Source organism: Bactrocera oleae, chromosome 4, assembly GCF_042242935.1.
Source record: "Bactrocera oleae isolate idBacOlea1 chromosome 4, idBacOlea1, whole genome shotgun sequence".
Taxonomy (NCBI): Eukaryota; Metazoa; Arthropoda; class Insecta; order Diptera; family Tephritidae; genus Bactrocera; species Bactrocera oleae.
The window spans coordinates 36,309,411-36,322,514 of NC_091538.1; the positions used below are offsets into that span (position 1 = coordinate 36,309,411).

Here is a 13,104-nt window from a genome sequence, read left to right on the forward strand (position 1 = left end):
CCATATGATTCTTTCACTTTCCAGTATACAAATCAAGAACCAATGAATGTATCGGGATAAAACTTTGCACGAATAATGCCCTTAAGATGTGCCACTTTATGACCAAAAATTGGACCAAAACTATTTAAACCTCCAGATATTGAATATGTGGATCCCTGTTCCTATTGCGAACTCTTTTTATCGATAATATCGGTCAATCTGTGAACTATATTATGGAAATTCGGAGAGAATCCTTTTTTGATAAAAGTATGCCTGTATGTCAAAAAGCCGTTGAATAGGATCAATAATTCCCTTTGCCCGCATATACCTAATAGAAATATTTCGATTTACCGCATATATCGGCCAATATGGTAGTTATCTTAATAAAATTGAGTGAGCCTCTGAAATTGATAATTGATCGAGTGAAAACTTGCCCTAGCAGCAATAACATATGACTAATATTATAATTAAAATTTTTCCACATCAACTCAATATATATAAATTAAGATTGAGTTTTTGTCAAATATATCTTTATTTACTCTTTGACCTATTGTTAATAACTCAAAAAAGTAACCTAAATGGTGGGGGACAGAAGACTTTATTGAGATGAGAATATTTTCATTCTAATTTTATTTTACTTTTTTTCGTCTTTATATACAATTTTAATTCTAACTTATATAACTTAAAGTATGTGTATATGTGTATGTTTATATAGATTGTTACATAATGCCCTTAAAAAGCAATCGAAAAGAGTAAAGCCTGTTGCTTCAAAGAACTTTGTGAAAAAATCGACGTAAATCCGGCGATGCTTACAAGATAGTAATGTCGAAATTCAAAGGCGGCAACGGGTAAACACCTGCTCCAAGCTATTGAAAACCCTCTTCCCAGCAGAGCCACAAGAGAAACTACAGGCTCAAGCAGAGGGACATGTTGAAATTGATGTCACAACAGTCAACGACGTGGATGTGATTCAAGCCGCACAGAGATTTGGTAATGCTAAAGCACCAGGCCTGGATGGCCTTAAATATTGCCATCAATCACAATGCGAAGTCATTCAAGTTCAGTGTTAAGGCACAATTTACTATTACAATAAGGGTTTTCACACGCAGTGTTGTAATCTGTTATTCGGTATACATTTACATGTATTTTGTTCTTGTCTATGACAAATTACTCGTTACTTGGTGAAACAGTAACAGACTATTATCTTGTTAAGTAAATATGCAGAATCACTTGCAAGCGGAAAAAAAATTAGAGCGGTTTTTAAAAAGTGAAATTTTTTTAATATTTTGGAATCGTGAGTTGAACCGCAGTAAACAAGAACCACATCGCGAATCTTCAGCTGGTTTTTGTTGTTAGTGTTGAAGCGGCAGAATTCTACCAAATTGACAGGAGCTTGGCTGGATAAAAATCCGGTTCCGTTCCGGTTACGTAGACCCGACTGTCGTGGAAACGGAATCTTCTGCTGGTAGTCACCTGTGCTTTAAAAAAATATGGTATGTATGGCATCTAATTTATTTTCCGTGCCACCAACGTATCTAATGCAAATCGGCAGTTTATTGAAAGTTTTTCCACCATTTCAGAGCTTTCTTCAGAATCTGGCCAGTATATGTATATATTGGTGCAGTAGCTTTAAGCGACGTCAAATCCTATTTGTAATTTTGGAAAGGGTGTTGCTTTTCAATATCAGCTGCGTTGAAAAAAATTAACGATTAACAACTATCGTAGAAAAGTGTATTCACAGTTGACAAGCTGTAACAAATTTAATAACAAATAACAATGCTACGTGTGAAAACCTCTAATTATAAATATTAATTTTATACACGTACTGAGGGTTGGTACATACCGATATAATTTTTATTACCTGAATGACACAATACTAATTAAAATATTGTCGCTTCATTTAATTTGGATATATGAAATATAAACTCAACCAAAGAGAAGAAATTTAAAACATTGCGTATATAAAGGAAAAGTAACTGGAGGCGCGGATACTATTATATTAGGAGTATGAAGTTTTGTTCGTTGTTGGGCTATATTTTCATTTTCCGTTTTTAAATCGTCTGACATATTCTGTAAATCGTTCCGTTTTCGGTTTTTCGAGCATCAGCAAATCGTTCTGTCGCCCTGTTCAGGAAATCGGAATCGTTATAATTTTCCCGTTTTATATATTTAGCAAATTAAACAATTGTGATTTTAACATTTTTAAAATGTAAGTATTTAATAAAATAAAATAAAAATAAACAAAATATATATGTGACCGTTATTCTTTAAACTTTGAGGGGAATACACAAAAAATCAAAACAAGAACTAATCTTAGTTGAATTTATGGAAACGCATGCATATTTAGCACGCAATTTCTCAAAAGGCGATAAAGTGGCTGTGGAAAAAAGTGGAAGAAGCTAGCCACATTGCTGAATGCTGGCCACTCCACAACAAAATGAATTGTTGGCAGTACAAAATCGCCTAAAAGCGCAGAGTTTAGAGGAAAAGGGAAGGCATAACATCAGAATGGAGCAATTACAACACGAAAAAGTTAAAACATACAACAAGTTAAAATACATGATATTGAATTATCAAACGTCCCATTTACATACTTATACACATACAAGTTCTTTGTATTTCATTTAAATGGTTGCGTTTTTTCAATAGATTCTCTTAAAATTCACCAATATTTTTTAAACTATTGCTTTCTTCATTTTCAGTTATTTCCTAGTCAATACTACCTACTTATATAATTTCACCAAAAACCACACCCAATTTTTAGATTAATTCTTATATATTCTTAATAGTTTTCAATATAACCCGTTATATAGAGGTGGACGTTGGTTATTTTATTTCGATGACAATCACACTAGCATAAGAAAGGGAATTCAAAATTAATTATGCGAGGAGATATCTATATTAAAATAAACCTAATATTCAAATGAGATAAATCTAATACAATCAATAAACCAAAAATGGAAATGGCAACCAGAGAGTCATAAACCATTATGTTAGGAGTATGGGGTCTAGACAAAAATCTGGACCGATTACATTCATATTCAGAGCTAGAACACATTATTGGTAATAAAACACGTCCACTTAATTTCTGTTTAAGTCAACTAGAAAGCCGGAATTCACTATATGAGAAATAGGTAAAGGTCTGAGCTGATTCAATTTACTTTCGATATTTAACTTAATTATACTCGATAATATTTTTCAACACGATTTTATGAATGCCCTATTCTGTTTGCAACTCGACTGCATTTTAGTTGAAGTATTATTGAACTAAACTTTTTGTGGTATGTGTTTACAACAGGTTGACTAAAATAACATAAACCTACAAAATGAAAAATGGGTAAGTTAACTATTTCAAATAATTTTAAACTAATATTAATTAGAAATTTTTCAACATAGCAAAAAAGTTACAACCAATTCAAAAACTTATTGAGCTCGGGGAGAAAATCCCGAAACTGTACGAGGAAAGTAAACATTAATTAAATTAATCAATAATTGAAATAAATCAATATACTAATAATAGTTATTAAAATTTGAAGGAGTTCTGTTTCTTTTCAATCATTTTAATTATGGTATAATCTACTGCTTACAATACGGTGTTCTATAATATTTAAAACGTTCTTAACAACTATAGATACGTAGGTTGTGCGAGCTAAACGTTTAAATAATTTCAAATACATTTTTGACAACTACCATCAGCAAGGAAACGGAAAGTTGTACATAACTTTAATAGAGGAGGTACTGCCTTCTCGCGCACACGTTTGTAGAAAAGTTCTTTCATCGAATTTAACAAAAAAACAAAATAATTCCTAACTCGAACGAAAATAACTTATGACTCTTCAAAAAACGTTATTTAGAGGCATCTAATTGGAAATAAAACTTTGGCTTACTTGGTGTTAGGAAGTTCAAATGGATGAGTAATCACGAAGGCTTTTTATGCGCAGCACATCAGTTTCGGCCCAAATTTTTACTTAGTTTTGCCATCAAATCTGGTACAATGTTTACAATGCATAGAGCGAGGATAAATTCGCAGAAAAATGTCCGTTATTTTATGTACTCTTGCAACATGTTGCTAAAGATTATAACAGTTTTGTTCACCTAACAGGAAAACTAATCGAGATTGTTATGGAGTTATATAAGTGCAAGCGATAACTTAAGTAAAAAATCAGATATTCTGATGAAACTTTCTGCATATGTTCCTTGGTCACCCCTTGGGTATCGGTATTGTAGATGGCCGTAATCGGACAACTGCCACTTCTACAAAACGCCATTCATAGAAAACTTATAAACTGCCATAACTAAGCTCCAAATAAGGATACAAAACTGAAATTTTGTGCAGGGAATCGCAGTAGTGAAGGTTTGAAAATCTTTAAAAAGTGGACGGGTCCCCCCTCTAATAGCTTTAATATATATATATATTCTAAACCGCTAAAGGTTTTTAAGCCAAATTCGGTCAGAACAAATATTTTAAGCCCCCCTAGCCACAGTGCGGAAATGTGTGAATTCGGATTATAACAATGTCCACTCCCCTCTAACAATTTTATTAAAAATAACTAAAAGTGCGATAAATCTCTAAACAAATGCGCCAGATACATAAAATGTTACACCTAAGATTGTAAGAAAGGGCTCTACAAGGGCCGGTGTTAAAATTGGACGATGGGCGTGGCACCACTCACATTTAAGTGAAAACCCATATCACGGGACCTACTCGATCGATTTCAACCGAATTCAGCAGATAACTTTTATCCAAAAATTCCTTACAATCCGAAAATGGGCGAAATCAAACAAAACCCAATTCTACTACTACGCAATACCTTCTTCCAATATAACGCAATTTTAAATTCCATATGATTCTTTCACTTTCCAGTATACAAATCAAGAACCAATGAATGTATCGGGATAAAACTTTGCACGAATAATGCCCTTAAGATGTGCCACTTTATGACCAAAAATTGGACCAAAACTATTTAAACCTCCAGATATTGAATATGTGGATCCCTGTTCCTATTGCGAACTCTTTTTATCGATAATATCGGTCAATCTGTGAACTATATTATGGAAATTCGGAGAGAATCCTTTTTTGATAAAAGTATGCCTGTATGTCAAAAAGCCGTTGAATAGGATCAATAATTCCCTTTGCCCGCATATACCTAATAGAAATATTTCGATTTACCGCATATATCGGCCAATATGGTAGTTATCTTAATAAAATTGAGTGAGCCTCTGAAATTGATAATTGATCGAGTGAAAACTTGCCCTAGCAGCAATAACATATGACTAATATTATAATTAAAATTTTTCCACATCAACTCAATATATATAAATTAAGATTGAGTTTTTGTCAAATATATCTTTATTTACTCTTTGACCTATTGTTAATAACTCAAAAAAGTAACCTAAATGGTGGGGGACAGAAGACTTTATTGAGATGAGAATATTTTCATTCTAATTTTATTTTACTTTTTTTCGTCTTTATATACAATTTTAATTCTAACTTATATAACTTAAAGTATGTGTATATGTGTATGTTTATATAGATTGTTACATAATGCCCTTAAAAAGCAATCGAAAAGAGTAAAGCCTGTTGCTTCAAAGAACTTTGTGAAAAAATCGACGTAAATCCGGCGATGCTTACAAGATAGTAATGTCGAAATTCAAAGGCGGCAACGGGTAAACACCTGCTCCAAGCTATTGAAAACCCTCTTCCCAGCAGAGCCACAAGAGAAACTACAGGCTCAAGCAGAGGGACATGTTGAAATTGATGTCACAACAGTCAACGACGTGGATGTGATTCAAGCCGCACAGAGATTTGGTAATGCTAAAGCACCAGGCCTGGATGGCCTTAAATATTGCCATCAATCACAATGCGAAGTCATTCACAGAATTGTTTACACAATACCCTAGGGAAGGTTGTCTTGTTACAGAAGCCAAATACAACAACCGGCGAGGCCAGCTCTTATCGAACTCTTTGCATGCTGGATACGCTTGTCGGATAATCTGTGTACGATTAGAGTCGCACTTAGAAAAAGAGTACCAGGGTCTCTCCGAAAATCAATACGGATTTCGGAATCGGAAGCCTACCGTTGATGCAATAAAAAAGGCCACTGATATCGCTAACAAGGCAATCAAAGGAAACAGAGAGATGTATGGCATCTAGAATAGGCGTGCGCTATTGGCCAAAGTGAGCCAATCTATATTGATGTACGCAGCACCCATATGGGGACCAGCACTGCGGCATAATTCATTCGGCAAGAAATCGACATCCGTAATTCGGCTCAGTGCCATTAGATAGCATACAACCGGACATAATGGCCATGTAAATCAAAAGAGTTTACGATATATCCAAAAGTATAAGAAAGCAATTAACGGTTGCAGAGCGGAAAGACGAAGAGCAAATAAGCATCAATGAATGGCAGAAACGATGGGACGCAACAGCGAAAGGAAGATGGACCCACAGGTTTATTGGAAGCGTGCAGGCATGGGTAGAAAGGAAACATGGAGAAACGGATTTCTACCTAACAGTTTTTGACGGGACACGCTTGTTTCAGAGGATATGTCCACAAATATGGAAATGATGACAGAACAAACTGTTCCTTCTGTGACAGTAGCGGAGAAAACGCGCTGCACATCTTCTTTTCCTACCCGAGGTATGGAAATGTGAGAGTAAATTTGGAGAAGCTAATAGCGGAGCGAGTGAAGCCAGATAACATAGTGCGTCACATGATTAAGTCGAAACTGGTGTGGGATCGAGTGAGGATGTGGTCTGCGATAGTTCTGCAAGAACTTAGAAGGAAAGAGTGACAACGGAGCAAAAGCAGATGGATGAATGAGAGAGAGACCTGATAGGCATGACTGACGAGCCGGATTGCAGTCAGGTCAAGCTTAGCCTCCCGATGTTATGCCTAACGGCAGTTTCGTGGGCCGTACACAAGCACTGATGATGGAGTTAAGGATTTAGCATATAGCTGCGTTGTTCCGCAAGTCTGGATGGGCGTTATAGCGAAGAAAAATATTGTTACGTGACATGGAGTTGATTTTAATTGTACAACTTAATGTATGTGCGTGTGTGTATTATGTGATAAGAATCTTTTTATATTTTTAGTAAAGTAGAAATATATATTTATGATTTTTGAGCATGCGTATACATACAGCATAAACACATAAAAACGTTTAGAATTAAATTTTTTAGCGTTTGCGTACTTCGTGTCTACCATTTTGAACTAGAGCTCACACAGAGCCATCATCTTCAATACTCTAGAACACTGTTCGGCAAACTTACACACTCAAACGATTTAATCCAAAATGATTGGGATTAAATATCGGAGTTTAAAAAATTAATTTTTTAATTTATTAGTAAAAATTTTAAATTTTATTGAAATAGAACATATAATTTTTAATCCCAACATCAGAGACTTAAAAAAATGTTCAACACTACAGCTACTGAGGTAACACACTGTCCAAGTTAACTGCTTCAAAATAAATCGTTCGGTTTTTTATTGCATGTTTATAAATTGAAAAAAATATATATATATACATCTTAGTCAGGAATAACATTGTAAATATATTTAAAATTACCAAAATAAATGATTTCGGTTTTAAAAATAAAATAAATCCCAAAATATAATAACATATGTATGTACTCACTTATAATCTTCAACTTCATAATCAATATTCTGGTAAATCTCCTTTTCATTATGTAAGAGTGGTGCGACCTGAAATATTAATTAAATAATAAATAACACAACGGTAATTAAGTTTTTTGACTACAATGTAAATTAAAAATTTATAAACAGTGAAAATTACAGAATTATTTTTTAATACAAACATTTTTGAAACAATAACAATGTTTGATATAACTACAACTAGTTTTATAAACTAACGTGCAGTTTGATTTTAATAACTTAGAAAGATAACATAGATTCTGTGACCTGGCTCTTTGCAATCAAACAAGATAATTTTTTTAAATATAGTTAGTTACAAAGCAAAATAAAACCTATCTTATTATATAAGGATATACCTGGCGCATTTTCTTTGAACCCTGAAAAATTTATATTGTGCGTATATGTATACTTACATCTCTATCAATGCCTGGAATAAGTATGTTGGTGTCCTTGTCAACAAGTACACTGAGTAGATAGCAAAGATCAGGCATTGCTTCATGTACAGTCCCACCAAATACACCACTATGTAAATCTTTAACAGCACACTCTACTTCAATAGTATAATAAACTAAGCCACGAAGACCATAGGTTAAACATGGTCGTTTCTTCCCAAGCCAATAATTATCAGAGATACAAACATAATCGATGTTTGACAAAAAATCGTTTTTACGAGCTAGCAAAAGATCATCCAGACCCTCACTACCACTCTCTTCCATTCCTTCGAAAACAAATTTCAAGTTGACGGGTAAATCAATATTTAGTTTTTGGAATGCCTCGACGGCATGTAGCCAACAAAAAACTGGTCCTTTGTCATCACTTGCACCTCGGCCATACAACTTTCCATCGATTTCGGTCAGATCAAAAGGCTCCGTATTCCAACCATCTTCTCTCAGAGCTGGTTGTACGTCTAGATGGCCGTAAACTACAATTGTCTTCTTCTTTGAATCCTACAGATATAGGTAAATCATATTTACGTAATTTACATTAAATTCAATATCATTTTAATCGAACCTTTCCTAGAGTTCCTAAAATCACATTCGGAAGGGGTATTTCTTTACCATTTGGTAACCGCTGACTGCCAATATCAGCCAATTCAACATCAGTACCGAGGCTTCTCAACTTATCAGCAACCAACCGCACCATAGCTTGTATTTCATTGCGCTTATCAGGCCAAGCTGATACCGATTGTATAGCAACAGCAGTCTTCAACGCAGTGATATATTCTTCCTTGTTGGAGTTGATATAGCTAGCAATGGAACAGAAAAAATAATAATCAACACCACTAGCATATATAATATATTTGGGTAATATATAATATTAAGCAATAAAACCACATAGATAAATGATAATTAAATATTGATATAAGAAATAATAAAAACATTATAAACTATTATTACGAAAAATATGAACTAATACAGTTCCAACGGAAATGTCCGATAACCAAAAAATTTTCTCAGAAACGGTTCTCCAATTATATTACATCCAATTAATTAAATTATTAAGTGCCGTTTCACACAGGGACTCAAAAGAGTCTCATACCAGTTTATTGTGGGCGAGGGGACGACGAGGAAAGACGAAGGGACCGTGCCACTCGTGTTCGGGTGGCACGCTTTGTGTTCTTGTTCGCAACAGCTCGCTGCTACCCTTTTCAGCATTCCTTTTCACTTTCAAATTCTTTGAATGGTTGCAAGAGCGCTCGGTTTCAAATGAATTCGATCGCAAATTTGAGTTCTGTTATCTTTTTTTGTATGTAATATGCAAATACGTATGCATAGAATAATAGAAATATTATGACAAATTGTAGATAAGGAGAAAATTAAGATATAGATTATGGAGTAAAGAAATTATGAATTTTTAATACTGAGTAAAGAAATTATGAGTTTTTAATACTTAAAGATTAGGAAATTCCTATTATAAATTTGGCCTTGAAAATATTAGTAGCGGATATTCAATACATTCTTGTAGATTAGGAAATTCCTGTCTTTAGTATTTCTTTGAAACTATTTAGCGGGTAGGTACTTGTATTATGCATATTGTTCTACCATATTCATGGTAATTCATTGCAAACAAAATGTGTGACCATCATCTCAACATACAAATGAAATACGCAGCACGCAGTGTTGCGCAGTCGAACCGCACAAATATTTACGAAAATTTTGTGAAAAGGAATGCAGAAAAACTAGACTCGAGTTGCTGGACTCTTTTTGGCCGTGTGAATGCCCAGAGCGACACCAAAAGAAAATTTGAAAAACACCAGACTCTTTTGAATCCCAATGTGAAACGGCACTAACCAAACATAGCTCAATGTTCATTTGGAGAGTAAAAGTTGATTTATACAGGAATCCTGTTAGGGAAGTCTGATGTAATGTAACGATGCGAGCACACAATCCCTAATAAGAACAAGTTTAATGTCTCATGCTTAAAATAATATAATTAATAAAGCGACGGAAATGTTCTTTTTGGATATTTAAATGAAAATACCTAATATTAATTTAGACCTTTAATATACAAAATTACCATAACTAATTGGTTAGTAATTGATAATGTATTCGACGTACATGGTGGAGATATAAATAATACTCGTATACCATTTTTAAACACACCATAGTAATCCAGGAATCCTGTAAGGGAAGTCTGATGTGATGTAACGATGCGAGCACACAATCCCTAATAAGAACAAGTTTAATGCCTCATGCTTAAAATAATATAATTAATAAAGCGAAGGAAATGTTGTTTTTGGATATTTACATGAAAATACCTAATATTAATTTACACCTTTAATATACAAAAGAACCATAACTAATTGGTTGGTAATTGATAATGTATTCGACGTACATGGTGGAGATATAAATAATACTCATATACCATTTTTAAACACACCATAGTAAACGAACACTTGGAAAAGCTATGAGTCAAACGGTAACATTTATCCCTATGTTGAGTTGGGATGAAAAAATTTTCTATGTTGTAAATAAATTTAATATTTTGCTGTGTCAAATGGAAAGTAAAATTTTGACAGTTGAAGTTTCAAACGAATTTGTGCCTTGTTATTTAAATAATTAAAAATATTCGTAAAATGAATTAAATGAAAATAAAATACTTTACTGCAAATAAGAATATTAATGAAACTAGAATTTCCACCCATTTCCTTCCTCTGTTGCGTATACACAAACCTACTTTTTAAAAAATACTAGGTGCCGTGTGTGTGTGAGTTATCGCGATAAATTTTCTTTTGTTCGGAAGGTTGTTGTTGTTGTCGTAACGGTTACCTAGTCTAGGTAACCTAGGTAGTAGGCTTGAGTGATAAGTTATAATTTGGTTGTCGTCTTGGTCATCTAAACGAGCTGTTTCGACGGAAATGGGTCTTAGCTGCGTTGGGTTCGTGGGACATCCTAAGAGGTTGTTAGTATCACACGGAGACTCATTGCACGCAGGATATATGTTTGGAATGTCGGGGTCTATTCTGGATAAGTAGGAGTGCTACAATATCCAAAACGAAGTTGAGCAAGGGTCACTCTGGTCTTGTGAGGCAACTCGAGCTCTACGTCTGCTCAGTGCTTGTCTAAAGTTCGTTGCGTCCGAAGTCCAGTCGACGTACTGTCTGATGTCGTCGACGTAATCAAAGGAGAATCTCTTGATGTTCCTAGGAGGCGGTTCCGCTTCAAGCAAACGACTGCAGGGGTGATTTCTGTATCCCAGCAAAAATAGCTTGGAGAAGACCTCGTTATGTTCCATAACCGGAAGCATACGGGCCTCACTGTGCAGGTGTTCTATTGGGGACATCAAGAGGCCGGCCGATTGCATTGTGTGTTGCCAGCAACGTTTCTTTGTCTTTTCCCCAAGAGCTGCCGTCAAACGATTTGAGGATTTTGTTGCGGCTCTGTACTTTAGCAGTTATCGCGGTCGTGTGAGGAGTGAAGAAGCACAGAATGTCTAATGTAACGCCTAAAATTTTAGGGTTGTTAACTGTCGGAATTTTTGTGCCATGGACTAAAATATTCAGATCCAGTCTGTACTCCATCAGTTTGTAAAAATTGTTGCTGGGGATTTAGTGCGGGAGAGTGTCAGACTCCTAAATTCTTCTAAGTTTGGAGTTTTGACCTCGAAACAGTCCGGATGAATACCGAACGCTTAGGTAGTTCATAGTCCATAGCTTCAGCCCTGAAGGGAGCGTGGTTTGTTTTAGGTCCTCAAGTAGCGTTGGGTGATTGACTGTGTCAAAAGCTTTTGACAAGTCCAACGCTACGAAGATCGTCCTCTCGCAGGGTGGCTTCCGGTTTAGGCCATGAATTATCTTGGCGTTTATGACGCTAAATGCTGTGGTGGTGCTGTGCACATTTTGGAAGCCATGCTGATGGTCTGTTAGACTCGGGTGGTGAGTGAATGTCGGGAGCTTCAAGTATCTTCACTACTGGGGAAAGGAGAGTTATCGGACGATAAGACTCCCCTATGTTAGCGGGTTTCCCAGGTTTGAAGAGTGGACATCGACAAGTTGAGGACCTTGGTGAGGTAGCTTACTTCCGTCGAGCTTGGATGTTTTAACATCAGCATGCTTATTCCGTCATGGTCAATGGATTTAGATGATTTGGCTTTTTTGGTGACATTTTGAACCTCCCCATCGGTGAAAGTAAGTGGTGCGCAGTCTTTTGGCATTTTGCAGTCAGGTAACACATCGTTTGGCCTTGTCGGTCGAAGGGTGCAGTGTAAACTGCCGGCTAAAATAGCTCACGCACTTCTTCGGGTTCAAGGATTCATGGCCATCGAATTCAATTTAAACTCATGTCTCCTCTGATTAGACAAGGCCTTGACAGTAGTCCAAAGCTTACTCACACCGGTGGAGAGATTGCAGGACTTCAAGTGCTTTATCCATTTTATCCGCTTATGCTGATTTACCATTTGCCGAATCTCTAAATTGAGATCCCTTATTCGGGGATCACAGGAATCGGCATGGCGTAAGGTGTCCCGCTCGTTTGCTAGTACAGCTGCTTCGGCTGTATGAAGCAAGCAGTAGCAGCAGCGATCACCTTGCGGAATTGACGCTCGCCAGCGATGACATCCGTAGGAATGGGTAGTGCGTTGAAGGTGCTCTCAGTAAACTCTGTGAAGCCGACCCAGTTAGCTTTGTTAAAGTTAATAAAGGTGCGGTTGTCCACAGAAATAAAGTTGGGAGGTTTCACCGCTTTCTGTGATTTTTGCTCAAAAATAATAATTATTTATGAATTATTGTAAAATTAATCAAAAGTAATCAATATCGGTGAAGAAAATCGTAAAACTCAATGGATTATCATTATTACGTGATTTTTAAAATAAAACTTATAATTATTAGTCTCTGGTCATTTTTTTATTTAATTTTGCTTTTGATGATTCATTTTTGTTTTCTGGATAATTCTAACACTAAAATCGATATTGGATATGATGGACAACAGTATAAACAACAACAGGACAGATTTGCCAAAGTTAGACCTCT

The 13,104-nt window shown here is 35.5% G+C and overlaps 1 protein-coding gene and 1 long non-coding RNA gene across 4 annotated transcripts in view; one reads left to right on the plus strand and one right to left on the minus strand.

Annotated features, from left to right (window-relative positions):
* Positions 1-13,104, minus strand: part of Cndp2 (Cytosolic non-specific dipeptidase 2) — a 39,283-nt gene that overhangs the window by 20,861 nt on the left and 5,318 nt on the right. For both annotated transcript variants that reach the window (XM_036372576.2, XM_014238153.3), the window contains exons 2-4: positions 8,649-8,883; positions 8,051-8,584; positions 7,621-7,688 (exon numbers count right to left, since the gene is read on the minus strand). In XM_036372576.2, coding sequence (XP_036228469.2) covers positions 7,621-7,688; positions 8,051-8,584; positions 8,649-8,780 — 734 coding nt within the window. In that variant the 5' untranslated portion in view covers positions 8,781-8,883. The remainder of the gene's footprint in view (positions 1-7,620; positions 7,689-8,050; positions 8,585-8,648; positions 8,884-13,104) is intronic.
* On the plus strand, positions 608-4,276 carry LOC138856867 (uncharacterized). Of its 2 annotated transcripts, XR_011395836.1 has the most exons (4): positions 609-2,188; positions 2,769-3,113; positions 3,231-3,316; positions 3,376-4,276. It is a non-coding gene; the product is annotated as an uncharacterized lncRNA (long non-coding RNA). The 2 variants fall into 2 exon arrangements; XR_011395835.1 differs by having other exon boundaries at positions 608-2,188; positions 2,769-3,316.